Raw genomic sequence first — 14,082 nt, forward strand, 5'->3', positions numbered from 1 at the left:
TTCTAAATCCAGCCCGCGGACAGTCCGGGAATCAGCGTGTTTTTACATGAGTAGAATGTGTCCTTTTATTTAAAATGCATCTCTGGTTTATTTGTGGGGCCTGCCTGGTGTTTTTACATGAGTATAATGTGGGCTTTTATTTAAAATGCATCTCTGGGTTATTTGTGGGGCATAGGAATTCATTCAGTTTTCCCCTCCAAAACATAGTCCAGCCCCCCACAAGGTCTGAGAGACAGTGGTGTAGTGGTTAAGAGCAGTAGTGTCGTAATATGGGGAACCGGGTTCGCGTCTCCGCTCCTCCACATGCAGCTGCTGGGTGACCTTGGGCCAGTCACACTTCTCTGAAGTCTCTCAGCCCCACTCACCTCACAGAGTGTTTGTTGTGGGGGAGGAAGGGAAAGGAGAATGTTAGCCACTTTGAGACTCCTTCGGGTAGTGATAAAGCGGGATATCAAATCCAAACTCCTCTTCTTCTGCTGAAAAAGTTTGCTGACCCCTGAACTAAACATTAGGAAGAACATTCTGATGGTAAGATCTGTTCAGCCGTGGAACAGGCTACCTCAGAAGGTGGCAGACTCTCCTTCATTGGAGGTTTTTGAGCAGAGTCTGAATAGCCTCCTGTTATGGATGCTTTACCTGTGATTCCTGCATTGGAGGGGGGGTTACTAAATGACCATTTCAGCTCTACACTTCTACACAGTCATACCAAAAACCACTTACAGTTCATAAACTGAGCAGAGCAAGGGGCAGAGAGCAGCCTGCTTCAGTCAGGCAGATATTTGTACCAGGCACTCTGATTTGTTATTTATTTGTACCAAGAGTCTGGCACTCTTATCAGATCAAATGTGGCCCTCCCCTTCTCTAAAAGGCAATTTGACAGACTGAACAACCTTGGGAGTTTACAAATTTGGAGAGTTTGCCTTGACCTCTTAAGGCAACTTGATTGCAAAAACAAGTGCTAACGACTGTCCTTGTTCTTGCTAGGATGGTCGGCTGAGAGCTGGGGACCAGCTTGTTTCCATTAACAAGGAGTCATTGATTGGAATCACCTATGAAGAAGCAAGAAGCCTAATCAACAGAACAAAGCTGAGGTAACAAATGCCCTACAAAACAAGTCCTCTGAACACACCATTTTACATCTGTCTGTCTTCCCCAGTATATATTTGGTCGATTTATGTTTCTACCTCTCATGATGAGAGAGAGGATTTTGGATATGTGTTGTTGGAAATGCTAAAATACAGAGCTGTTAAAAAGAACTCCCTGTCTTGCGGGCATAAATCCTGATACTTTCAGGCGCTGTGATTCTCCAGCGGTTTGATCCCAGCCCCATAGACGCACTCCATTGTTTCCCAAAACAGATGCCACCTAAGCCCAAACATTCTGGACTGGTAACAGCACATTAAAAACGTAAGACCCTCGCAGATTTGGCCCTCCTAGCCATCAAGAACAAGGGCAATAATTTTAAAAAGTTGGTGCAACAGATTTCTGTCCCACTGAATTTTATTGACCCGCTAAACCAGTGTTTCCCAACCTTGGGCCTCCAGCTGTTTTTGAACTACAATTCCCATCATCCCTGACCACTGGTCTTGCTAGCTAGGGATGATGGGAGTTGTAGGCCAAAAACATCTGGAGGCACAAGGTTGGGAAACACTGCGCTAAACATCACTTGCGGCCTGACATATTTTGATAATTACAGGGAGGTCTTCATTATTTCAGGAAGAATGCAATGTACAATACCTGTGTCCAACCTGTGACTTCATTTTTAGATCTAACTCCTCGTGGGAAATCGCTTTCATTCGACGTGAACCTCTTTCCAGTCAAGCGGAAACTGCGCTGCCCCCCTCCAGCCTGTTAACTTCGGATGGATACGGACTGCAGCTTCCTCCATCTTCGTCTCCGAATGAAAGCATTGCCTCAAAGATGTCTATTCTGAATGTGGCAAGTATTCTCTGAAAACCAATTTAAGGGTCGTCTGTTGACAAAGGGGCAGCGATCAGCAAGCAAACTGCTAAACTAGATAGATTATCCAAGTCCTGCTTATCGCAAATTTCACAGGCAGCCAGTTGTTTTATCAGAAATCAGTTCCTTGACCTCCTTGCTTACACATCGGTCTATATGTTCTTTCAGAAGGCACAAATGACTGGCAGTGCAGTCCTATATATGCCTAGCTTGGAAGTGAGCTCCACTGGCAGGGCCAGATTTAGGTTTGATGAGGCCCTAAGCTACTGAAGGTAATGAAGCCCTTTATATGTCCAGCTGTCCTTTGTCAACAACAAATTGTCACTGTTTTTTGTGTTGAATATATGCTATATTGTAATTTATGGACCTAGTAGGTATTTATTTGGCTAGTGCAATGAAGATATGTTGATGCTCTTCCTCAGTTCAAACAGTCGAGAGGAAAATACATTTTTTAAATTAAAAAAGGAAAGAAAGAATAAGGAGAATTTCTCTGCCAAGCGTGCTGTGTGGCTTCTTCCCACAGCCAGCACTCTGTCATCATTCTTAGTATGGAGGAAGTATGAAAGTTTGAACAGACACATGATTCCTCCTTCTCCCCCCTCCCAATAAAACCCCAAAGCTCTGAATGAAAAACATGCTCTTCTTTGAAATATAATGCTAATACAGCTGGAGAAATTTCACTGAACCAAATAACATTTTTATACCATTCTGTTGGAGGTCCTCTTTTCTTTTAAGCATTATTTCGATGAACTGGGAGTCCATTTGGATCCTAAGCATGCTTTCTTGGGAGTAAACACCCATCAGACACAAGAGGAACATGTTGTTGTTGTTGTTGTTTAGTCGTTTAGTCGTGTCCGGCTCTTTGTGACCCCATGGACCAGAGCACACCAGGCACTTCTGTCTTCCACTGCCTCCTGCAGTTTGGTCAGACTCATGTTTGTAGCTTCGAAGACACTATCCAACCTTCTCGTCCTCTGTCATCCCCTTCTCCTTGTGCCCTCCATCTTTCCCAACATCAGGGTCTTTTCCAGGGAGGCTTCTCATGAGGTGGCCAAAGTAGTGGAGCCTCAGCTTCAGGATCTGTCCTTCCAGTGAGCACTCAGGGCTGATTTCTTTCAGAATGGATAGGTTTGATCTTCTTGCAGTCCATGGGACTCTCAAGAGTCTCCTCCAGCACCATAATTCAAAAGCATCAATTCTTCAAGAGGAACATAGATATGCATAATACTGTACTCTTTCTCAGCACTGTTGGGTATAAACAGCTCCCTCGGGAAAATTACAAACAGACGGAGGAAAGCAAAACACGACAGATCATACATTACATTGTCCATCCCCTTGCATTAGATTTGCAACCCGAATTTTTTCAGGAGTCTGGCATGTCGCTGAGATGTGCCTGCACCATAATGTATAAAACAGAGTCCTTGAAAAGCCATGAACACGTGGGAGCCAGTGTGGTGTAGTGGTTAGTGTGTCAGACTAGGAACCTGGGAGACCAGGGTTTGAATCCCCACTCAGCCATGAAAGCTCACTGGGTGACCTTGGGCCACTCACTCACTCTCAGTCTAACCTACCTCACAAGGTTGTTGGGTGGATAAGATGGGAAGGAGGAGAACGATGCACACCATTTTCAGCTCCTTGTAGGAAAGGGTGATATACAAATGAAATCAATCAGAGCTTCCCTGGGACATGTGATCAAATGTTCCCTTGCTCCTTTTTTTTTTTTAAGCCGTTAACACTTTCTAGAATTCTGTGACACAGTACGAAACAGTGGAAATTCTCAATGCTACTGTTTTTTTTGTCAGAAAAGGACAGGGATCTGTCTGGCAAGAGCTATACGTTCCCTGATGGAAAACCTCTACGTGCCTTTTACGTAATAAATGGCACCCAGTTCCTGTTTTGGAGCTCCTCGTTCTCAGGACCACCACCGTAGCCACTGTCTGTGTAGAGCTACTAAGAGAAATTGGACATTTTTTAAAAGCCATGTCAGGGAGGTAGGAGTGTATTGAAGCCTTTTTCCAGCCTTGGATCCAGCGTGGAATTCCTTAGCTAGGGGCCCTCCGTCGGGAGTGCACTTTTACCAGTTGTGCAGTACTTAAGGTTGCCCACATATCTGATGGAATGCACCCTCCCGTTCTTTGTGGCTGGCGGTTTGGCTTGGTGTCCACGGATTGGTCCGGCCTGCCAAATTAAGTTCCTTTTGGCTTCTATAGCTTCTCTCGCTCTCTGCAGTTAACAGTGTCCCTTCTAGCGTGGTTGCATCACTGCATGAGTTGATAGGGTGGGGATGAATTTCTTTGCAGGGGCAGGCGGAGAAAAACTAAATAACCATGGTTTATTCCAGCTGTTCTGGGGCTGCTTGAAGAACAGTCAATACAGACCACTCTTCCAAAGCTGCTTAACATAATTCTATGGGCGCATGTTGCAAAGGGAACCAGTTTCTTTTAAAGCTTTTGCTATGTATTGTATATTCATCTGAAGTTTAGATAAAGCATTAGCTTCTTTTCTGTAATCAGCCTGTGTGTGTGTGTTTGGTTTTTAATGACATTTGTTTGTTTGGTCCTTGACCTATTTTACCCGAAGGCACCTCCTTATTTTGTGTTTTTCCTTTCATAGACGAAAATCGGATTCAAGAAGAGAGAGCAATCTCCCGCATTTTCTGCAAACAACAGTACCGCTGATGCACCTGCTGGGGGTAAACGCTCACTTCCTTGCTTTCTCATCACATAGTTGCCATTACCTTTCTCACAGGAGTAGCATTTAATGTGTTTACTTTTCCTTTAGAAAAAGCCTCTATTATGCACCAATTGTTCCCCTAACACGAATGAATGGATTGTCTAGCAGTCCCTTTCCAATATAATGGCCGTTGACTATTTTGTGGGATGGCTGAACGAGGATGGATTTTCCTTGCTTGTAACCAGCAAGGACAATGGTCCCTTTCCTTGCTCATTTGTCTTCTACAGCTATAGGATTGACACCTGGGGTTTGGGGCTGTGGGTGCCAGGGCCTGGTTCAAAGCTCATGATGTAGCGACCTTTCTGAAGCTAAACATATCTGGGTCTGGCTAGTGAAAGGATGGAATACCATCAAGGAGGCCCCATGTAAGTCACCTTGAGTGCCATAATGGAAAAGATGTGAGATATAAAGGGTGGCGCTGTGGTCGAAACCACTGAGCCTCTTGGGCTTGCCGATCGGAAGGTTGGCAGTTCGAATCCCCGCGACGATGGTGAGCTCCCTTTGCTCTGTCCCAGCTTCTGCCAACCTAGCAGTTTGAAAGCACGCCAGCGCAAGTAGATAAATAGGTACCACTGCAGCGGGAAGGTAAACGGCATTTCCGTGCGCTCTGGCACTCATCACGGTGTCCTGTTGCACCAGAAGCGGTTTCGTCATGCTGGCCATGTGACCCTGAAAGCTGTATGTGGACAAACGCTGGCTTCCTCGGCCTGAAAAGCGAGATGAGCACCGCAACCCCATAGTCGCCTTTGACTGGACTTAACCGTCCAGGGGTCCTTTACCTATAAAGGGAGTAATAAATGGTTTTCAAAGTCTGTTTCAGGGAATACCAAGGTTGCAGGTTCGATCCCCATTTGGGGTAGCTGCTTATTCCTGCATTGCAGAGGGTTGGTCTAAATGATCCTCAAGGTCCATTCCAACTCTACAATTCTATGAATATGGGGTTGTCCATAAGCTTTCTCCCTGAGAATATCTATAACGCTGGACAAGCTTGCCCTCCATGACAGCTCCTCTCTAGAACACCCTCCTCTCAGATGTCAAGGAAATAAACAACTACCTGACTTTGAGAAGACATCTGGAGGCAGCCCTATATAGGGGAAGTTTTTAATGTTTGGGGTTTTACTGTGTTTGATGTTTTCATTTGTTGGAAGCCACCACGAGGGGCCGGGGCACCCCAGTCAGATGGGCGGCATACAATTAAATTGTTGCTGTTGTTTCAGTGTATTCTAGGATAAGCCCTGGTTTCTGTAGCAGTAGTTCCATTCAGTAGGCCTGGCTGGAGCCCTGCATGAACTAACACTCCCAGAATGCTTTGCAATGCCACACCGGGCACCTGTGGCAAACAAATAGCCATGGACAGGCTTCCCTGGAAGTAGGCAGATTGAAAACCTGTCAAGCTTATATAATTAGTAATCAATAGGCTCACTTTGGCACAGCATGGTGAATAACACCGGCGTATCTGAAGATCCAGTTGCCATAGAAACTTAAGTATTTTCCAGTGCTTATAGGACTCTGCACTTAACATATGTTTGGCACATGTATATTAAGGACATAAAATGAGTGTAAAAGCACCGTGCATTTTGTTTTCACATTTGCCGAAGGTTGGGTAGGAATCAAGGGCTCAGGCATAGGCAAAATCCTTGTTTTGCCTCAAAGCCGCTTCTCCTGTATGTATGTATAGCTATAGATGCAAAAATATGTTGGGGTATTCTAAAAGCACGTGCACCTTGGGTGGTAGAATACTGTATGGGTTGTCTAGTGTTGGTACAGCCATGCTTGCTCAACCATGCATATAACACACTGGTCCTGAAAGACCTACATTGGCTCCCAGTACATTTCCGAGCACAATTCAAAGTGTTGACGCTGACCTTCAAAGCCCTAAACAGCCTCAGCCCAGTATACCTGAAGGAGCGTCTCCACCCCCATTGTTCAGGTCACTGAGGTCCAGCACCGACGACCTTCTGGCAGTTCCCTCAATGCGAGAAGTGAGGTTACAGGGAACCAGGCAGAGGGCCTTCTCGGTAGTGGCGCCCGCCCTGTGGAACGCCCTCCCGTCAGATGTCAAGGAAATAAACAACTACCTAACTTTTAGAAGACACCTGAAGGCAGCCCTGTTTAGGGAAGGTTTTAATGTTTGATGTTTTATCGCGTTTTTAATATTCTGTTGTGAGCCGCCCAGAATGGCTGGGGAAACCCAACCAGATGGGCAGGGTATAAGTAATAAATTGTTATTGTTATTGCTATGCAAATATGTAGGCTTTGGGGGATGTTTTAGAAAGCAGTTTTGGTGACTTGGCAGGAGTCCAAAGAAATTATGTGCATCTGTGCCACAGCCTGTATCAACTTATTTCTCTCTCTCTCTCTCTCTCTCTCTCTCTCTCTCTCTCTCTCTGTCTGTCTCTCCAACTCCTGTTTCCTTTTGATTGTTTTTTAAAAGAGGTGTCACAGGTGCAAGCCATGTGCCTCTCTCATGATATGACCGTTCATATTTCAATAATGTCTGTTTGATCCACAGCCCATCATTCCCCAATTATCCTCCAGGTTTTTGTGTGTGGTTCCCACCAACACACCCACCCACACCCTCATCTCTTGATGGGTTCGTACAGGAAGGTCCAACTAGTATTTCAGCAGCATCCATCAGTTTCCATTTGAGATCTGTAATAAACATTTAAATTGCATCTTGCTTACCGTTTAAAGGGGGGGGGGGGAATAACAAACACGAGTTGATTCTGGTATTCAGGTGATTAGCTCCAGTTGTTTGAACAGCAGGAGTTCGGAACACATCCTTCAGGAGAAAAGGTTCCAATTAGATTTCCAATTAATGTGCAACCTGTTGTCTCTTAGCTGTTGGCCCCACGTGGAGCGATGATTATGGACCACAAAGAAGGAAGATTTCCCTAAACCCCACTGTTCGTCTCCAAGCAGATAAACTAGAGATGGTAAATATCTTCTGTCTTATTTTTTACCTTTGTTCCTGTGGCAATTTGGTGACAGAAATTACTATTCCACATGGGTAAATAACACTCGTGAGACCAACGGTTTGCTGTGCTGAATCGACATGATATTATGATGAAATTATTTAGCAAATATTGAAATGGTCTGGCTGGATGAAAATGTTTTTAAGCTTTGGATGCTACTCTTTCTGCTGCGATTTCCTCTCCTAGCATCAGAACTGCCTTTTGCAAATGTTGCAGGAACCTTTAGCCCAAATGTAGGGAAAGTCGTGCTTGAGTTCCCATTGACTTTATATCCCATTAATTTCAGCAATTTACTTTGGCTCTAGCAATTTACTTTGGCTCGGTACCCTTGTTGTCTTTCCTTTTAAAATATTTTTATAGTCACACTAGCTTATTTCTAGCGATCTCTAAAATTTGCAATATATTACTGTAGGTCTCCAGCCAAAGTAACTGGAAGATTCCCATTTTGGCCAGGAGTTATGAGCACTTTGTGGCTATGACATGAACTTGTAGAGCTTTTGTTCTTCTTGCCAAGTAAATGAATTTCAGCAAGGACTCTTTGGACTCACAAAGAGAGGGGCAGGGACTGAGGGCTTGTGTGTATTCAGATCCAAATAGAGGAGTTTACACGTTAACGCAGCAGATGAAGAAAAGGATTAGAGTGGGGTCAGCAAACTTTTTCAGCTGGGGGCTGGTCCACTGTCCCTCAGATCTTGTGGGGGGCCGGGCTATTTTTTTTGGGGGGGGGGAATAAAAAATGAATGAATTCCTATGCCCCACAAATAACCCAGAGATGCATTTTAAATAAAAGGACACATTCTACTCCTATAAAAACACGCAGATTCCCGGACCGTCTGCGGGCCGGATCGAGAAGGTGATTGGGCTGGATCCGGCCCCTGGGCCTTAGTTTGCCTACCCATGGATTAGACAGTTTTGGAGCCACATTTTCTGTTTGAAATGGTTGCAAGAACGTTCACAGTGGAAGTGCCATCCTGCAAGTCCTTCTCCTTCCTCATTCCACCCTGTGTGCAATGAAAGCGAGTTGCAGGTTGGCTTCCTGAAAGGAATTGAGCAGAGCTCCTCCTGGGTGCATTGCTGCTGAATATGTTGCAACAGGCTCTAGGCCTTGGAGGAGCAGGTGGGTGGGAGACCTTGTGTTAAAGCAGGGTTTCCCAATCTTGGGTCTCCAGCTGTTGTCGGACTACAACTCCCATCATGCCCTGGTGGTCAGGGATGATGGGAATTGTAGTCCAAAAACAGAGGGAGACTGAAGTTTGGGAAACCCTGTGTTATGGGCCTCTGATTGGAATAAAGAGCTTGGCTTCGTTGAGCATCCTTGTCATGAATGTGGCTTCCCTGAATGGTGGCTACATGGAAGGGCCAGATCCTACATAACTCTTATTAAGTGCTACTCCACAATGTGTTCACTCCCTCCATGCAGCGAGAGCAGGATGCCAGCCAAAGATTATTTCCCAGAAGAACAATATGGAAGCCTGTGATTCATTGTGAGTTTGCAGCAAGGAAGTATATTCAACAGGGCAGCCTTGCTTGTACACACATTTATTTGTTTTTTAAACAGCTCCCTACGTCTGTTTCTCATTTTTCCCCCCCAATCCTAAGTTATGTTTGCAGCATCTCCCTATCAGTTTGCTATGTCCATAAACATATAAAAACCTAATGAAAATTCATCAGTATTTTTGGGTGCCTTTTTCCTCATATGCATGTTTCGGGGGCGTTGCTTTGCCCAATTTGCACATTTTCTTGCAAGCAGCCTTTCATAATGCATTGCATGCGTACGTAAATGTTTGTGCACATTTTTTTTGAGGGGGGGCAGCTTTGCAAAATTCAAGTGTGAATTTCAGAAAATAGCTGCATTTCAGCTTGTGTATTCTCTTAGAAAGTGTGAGCTCTTCCCTGTTAGTGAAGATCAGGTTGAGGGTAACGGACAACCCTTGCTCCTTCCTCCTACTTCTGAGTTGGAAAGTTGTGCTAGCAAACTACGGCAGGAATTTGCTGGAGATTTCATGCTTAGGGGCGTTTGTAACCCAGCAGATAATAGAGAAGTTGAAGTCTCCCATTAGTAAAATTTCTTCTTTCCCTGAAACACCTACAGTTTGAGAGGAAAATGTTTTGGGTATCAGTGATACATTTTTTTTTTCTTTTCAAGTGCTTTCATCAAGGTGCTTTTATCAAAGTTCTGCTGCCGCCTTCTTCCCCAGCTTATTTCCCAAAGTTATTTTGCTAAAAAGATCTCATTTCTCTTTTTTGTGATACCTTCTTCTCTCGATTCATCTATACCGAGAGCAGGAAAATAAGGGGGGAAAGAGCTGTGAGGGGCAGACCACTTAAATATTTATATCGTTTTTGTGTAAGTGCTTGAAGATGGAGCTTCCGAATTTGCTCTTTCTTTCCTTTTTTTCTCGTTGTCAATTGTTTGTTTTAGGAGACTAAGTGCTGATGCAACCCACACTGAGTTGTGTATGCCTCTTTTCAAAAACTCCTCTCTTTAAAATCTTTGTTTGGGTGCCAGAAAATGGCACTGTGAATCAGCCGGGCTGCTTTATCCCCCGGCTTATCTTACTTTAATAGGTAACCCACCCAACCAACACCTAGAAGAAGCGCCATCTACTCCCCGCACCCACTGCACACCTCCCTAACCTTTTCAGTAAGAGCCTGTTGGAATGAATGGAGGTTTCAGAGTGGGCCGCTTTGGATTGTCTCTAAAAACCGCCCGGGACTCTTGCTTGTTGCGCACACGCCCTGATACATCGTGTGCTTACTTGGCCGCCACTAGCAGACCCATTAAAACATTACAAAGAGGATGGGTTAGGCAGCATAGAAAGGATAAACCGGTGCTTATGTCGTTCTGAGATAATGTGCACAAAGCACTTTGAACGCTCCAGAGTGCCACGTAAATGCTCTTTTGTGAAGGCATTTTGCAGAATCAGGGTTTCAGTTCCGCCACAGCACACTTACGAGTGTATGTAAAACTTTTCTCTCTGTGGATGTATAGGAACAGATCAAGGGAGCCCAACCCAAGGGTGCCAGATATTTTTTTGGGGGGTCAGTGTTGCCACATATAGTTGATAACGAAACACAGCAGCTGCACACCATTTGAATAGTAAAGGTAAAGGTACCCCTGCCCGTACGGGCCAGTCTTGACAGACTCTGGGGTTGTTCGCTCATCTCACTCTATAGGCCAGCGCTGTCCACAGACACTTCCGGGTCACGTGGCCAGCGTGACGAAGCTGCTCTGGCAAGCCAGAGCCGCACACGGAAACGCCGTTTACCTTCCCGCTAGTAAGCAGTCCCTATTTATCTACTTGCACCCAGGGGTGCTTTCGAACTGCTAGGTTGGCAGGCGCTGGGACCGAGCAACGGGAGCGCACCCCGCCGTGGGGATTCGAACCGCCGACCATGCGATCGGCAAGTCCTAGGCGCTGAGGTTTAACCCACAGCGCCACCCGCGTCCCGGTGGGACGTCCCTTATTTGAATAGTAATGCCCATCAACTTTGTGGGGGCCTGGCCCCCTCAAATACTTTATTGTGAAGAGACTTCAGCCGCGAGGAGTTGGCTTTTATGGAACAGATGCACCCCATAATCCAGTGTTGGAGAGAGGAAATAGGAAGTGTGTTAGTGCAGCATTATTATTATTATTATTATTATTATTATTATTATTATTATTTACATCCTACCTTCTTTCCAGACTGGAAAGGTGACTTATGCAAGTTAAAACAAGACTAATAATTATTTATTTATTTATTTATTTAATCATTCATTCATTCATTCCCCGCCCATCTGGCTGGGTTTCTGGGCGGCTTCCATCAGAATATTAAAATGCAATAATCTATTGAACATTAAAAGCTTCCCTAAACAGATAAAAGGAGGTGCAATGCTCCATCATTGTCAGATAGAGAATTCAAACCCCTGTGCTTTCTCTCTCTCACCAAATCCCGCTTCTAGGCTCTGAATTATCTCGGGATTCAACCCACAAAAGAACAGCAAGAAATCCTAAGGCAGCAGTTCCCAAAGGATCCTAAAGGAACAGTGTCTTTTGGAGGTAATGAAGTGAGTTTTAGGCAAATGGTAACAGAGAATGCTGCATAAAAAAAGCCTTCCTCGCAGTGTTGGGGTGATACTTGCTTTTCAACATTGTGATAGAACATCAGCTAAACATCGTGACATACTGAAATATCACGATGTCTGAAAGAAGGATGGAGCTATGGAGAAGCATTGGCTGGCTTCACAGTTTTTCTGCATCACGATTTTTGCATGGCACACACCATGATTTGCGATATACAGTGGTACCTCAGGTTAAGTACTCAATTTGTTCTGGAGGTCCATTCTTAACCTGAAACTGTTCTTAACCTTAGGTACCACTTTAGCTAATGGGGCCTCCCACTGCGCAATTTCTGTTCTCATCCTGAAGCAAAGTTCTTAACCCAAGCTACTATTTCTAGGTTAGTGGAGTCTGTCACCTGAAGTGTATGTAACCTGAAGCATCTGTAACCTGAGATACCACTGTATTTGTATGTCAAAAATTAGGAAACTGCTATCATGATACAGTCATATCTCATGTTACGTCCGCTTCATGTTATGTTCTTTCAGGTTACGTCCTGCGGCGACCCGGAAGTACCGGAAAGGGTTACTTCTGGGTTTCACCGCATGCGCAGAAGCGCAAAATGACTTCACGCGCATGCGCAGAAGTGGCGATTTGCAACCCGCACGTGTACAGACGTGCCTCTGTGGGTTGCGCTCTTTTCATGTTGCGAACGGGTCTCCGGAATGGATCCCGTTGCATCCAGAGGTACCACTGTATAGACTTCCTATTGGATTTGGATGATACATCAATATATCTCCCAGCCCTATTCATTACAGTAATAAACAGGGTTTAGGTTTGACCACACAAGGCTCTGCATTGTCATACTGTGGGCTACTCTCACAGTTTGCTTGCTTAGAGCTAGGAGCCAGGGAGCGGAGTCGAACGCAGTGGCAGCACGGCCCCAGCGGCAAGGGGAAGACAGGGGAAGGCGCGCCCCCTCCAGCCAGTTGTGGCAGCAGCAGGAGGAGCTGCCAGCACTGAGCTGCCTTGTACCCGGCTCCATGTTCACCCTCAGAACAATGGACAGGTCGGCCCCCTAAAAAACCCCCAAAACATTTGGGGGGCCAAAGTGCCTCTGTCCCTAGTATGTGGAGAAGCGCAACCCATAGTTCACCAACTATTTAACACAGGCATGGGCAAACTCAGCCCTCTAGATGTTTTGGGACTACAACTCCCATCATCCCTAGCTAACAGGACCAGTGGTCAGGGATGATGGGAGTTGTAGTCCCAAAACATCTGGAGGGCCAAGTTTGCCTATGCCTGATTTAATGGGAAACTATGGGTTGTTCCGAAGAGGAAGTAGCTAAATGAGCTCAGTGCCTGTGAGAGGAGAATGTGTGTGAATCCACAGGTCTCTCATCTAATTCGGGCCTTTTTAGGGTTGCCAGAAGCTAACATAACACTGATGGCAATTAACCTAGCTAACTTGTTAAAAACCCGGCTGTCATTTTGTATGCTTACGTGCAATTCATAGCTAGTGTTTTATAGGAAATGGGTGATGGGGAGAAACTTGGGGAACATTGAGAAAACAGGCAGCTAAAAGTTGGGTGCAATCTTGAAATGCCTTCTTTTGCCATTGATCAGACATGTTCATGCTCACTTAGCCTCTGTTTCAGATTTTGTCCAGGTGGCAGGAAACCTATTCTGTTTACAGCTAGATGGGGCAGGTGGTACCCAAGAACAGGCAGCACTTAATGCTCACGAAATTGCCCAATTACTAGATTCACAGGTAAGTAATGTGTCTGCTATGGAGCTCTGTACATTGATCTGGACTTCGTTTATTAATTTATTTAATTATTCATTCATTCATTGAATCCATCCATCTGTTCACTGAATAAATGAATAGATAATAACAATAATAATTTGTTACTTTTATTTCATACAGCTGTCCTGTTTTGTCCTTCTCCTGCTAGTATATTGTTGGGTTTTCTTCCCTTTAGTTTTGTGCCTTTCTAATGGTTGATTTTACGAATTTAATATTGCAAACCCCTGTTCAACCTTGCATTTTAAAATGAAATTGTCTTTTAGCTTCTTCTAAAAACCATTGGCTATTAAGCAATAACTTAGGGCTTTGATAAACACACACACATAAATATATTTGAAGGCCAGCTTGTTGGATTCTCTTCTAATTATTCTGCTTCAATTTGTACTTGCTGATTTTGCAAGTTAAGTTAATTCATTGGTGTAGCAGGCAAATCTCTTAATAAGACTGGATTAAGTTGGTTTATATTATTATTATTATTATTATTATTATTATTATTATTATTATTATTATTATTATTATTGTCTCCGCAAAGCAACAACAATAAAAATAGCATCATTTTATATAATCT

At 44.5% G+C, this 14,082-nt stretch overlaps 1 protein-coding gene across 1 annotated transcript in view; it reads left to right on the forward strand.

Moving 5' to 3' along the window:
- The window catches only part of STXBP4 (syntaxin binding protein 4), a 137,968-nt gene that overhangs the window by 21,482 nt on the left and 102,404 nt on the right, over positions 1-14,082 (forward strand). Inside the window, exons 5-10 of the mRNA XM_081899069.1 lie at positions 985-1,091; positions 1,767-1,938; positions 4,573-4,651; positions 7,534-7,628; positions 11,611-11,707; positions 13,366-13,478. Of these exons, the coding sequence (XP_081755195.1) occupies positions 985-1,091; positions 1,767-1,938; positions 4,573-4,651; positions 7,534-7,628; positions 11,611-11,707; positions 13,366-13,478 (663 nt within the window). The remainder of the gene's footprint in view (positions 1-984; positions 1,092-1,766; positions 1,939-4,572; positions 4,652-7,533; positions 7,629-11,610; positions 11,708-13,365; positions 13,479-14,082) is intronic.

This window comes from Podarcis melisellensis, assembly GCF_964234715.1.
Source record: "Podarcis melisellensis genome assembly, chromosome: 2".
In the NCBI taxonomy this organism is placed as follows: Eukaryota; Metazoa; Chordata; class Lepidosauria; order Squamata; family Lacertidae; genus Podarcis; species Podarcis melisellensis.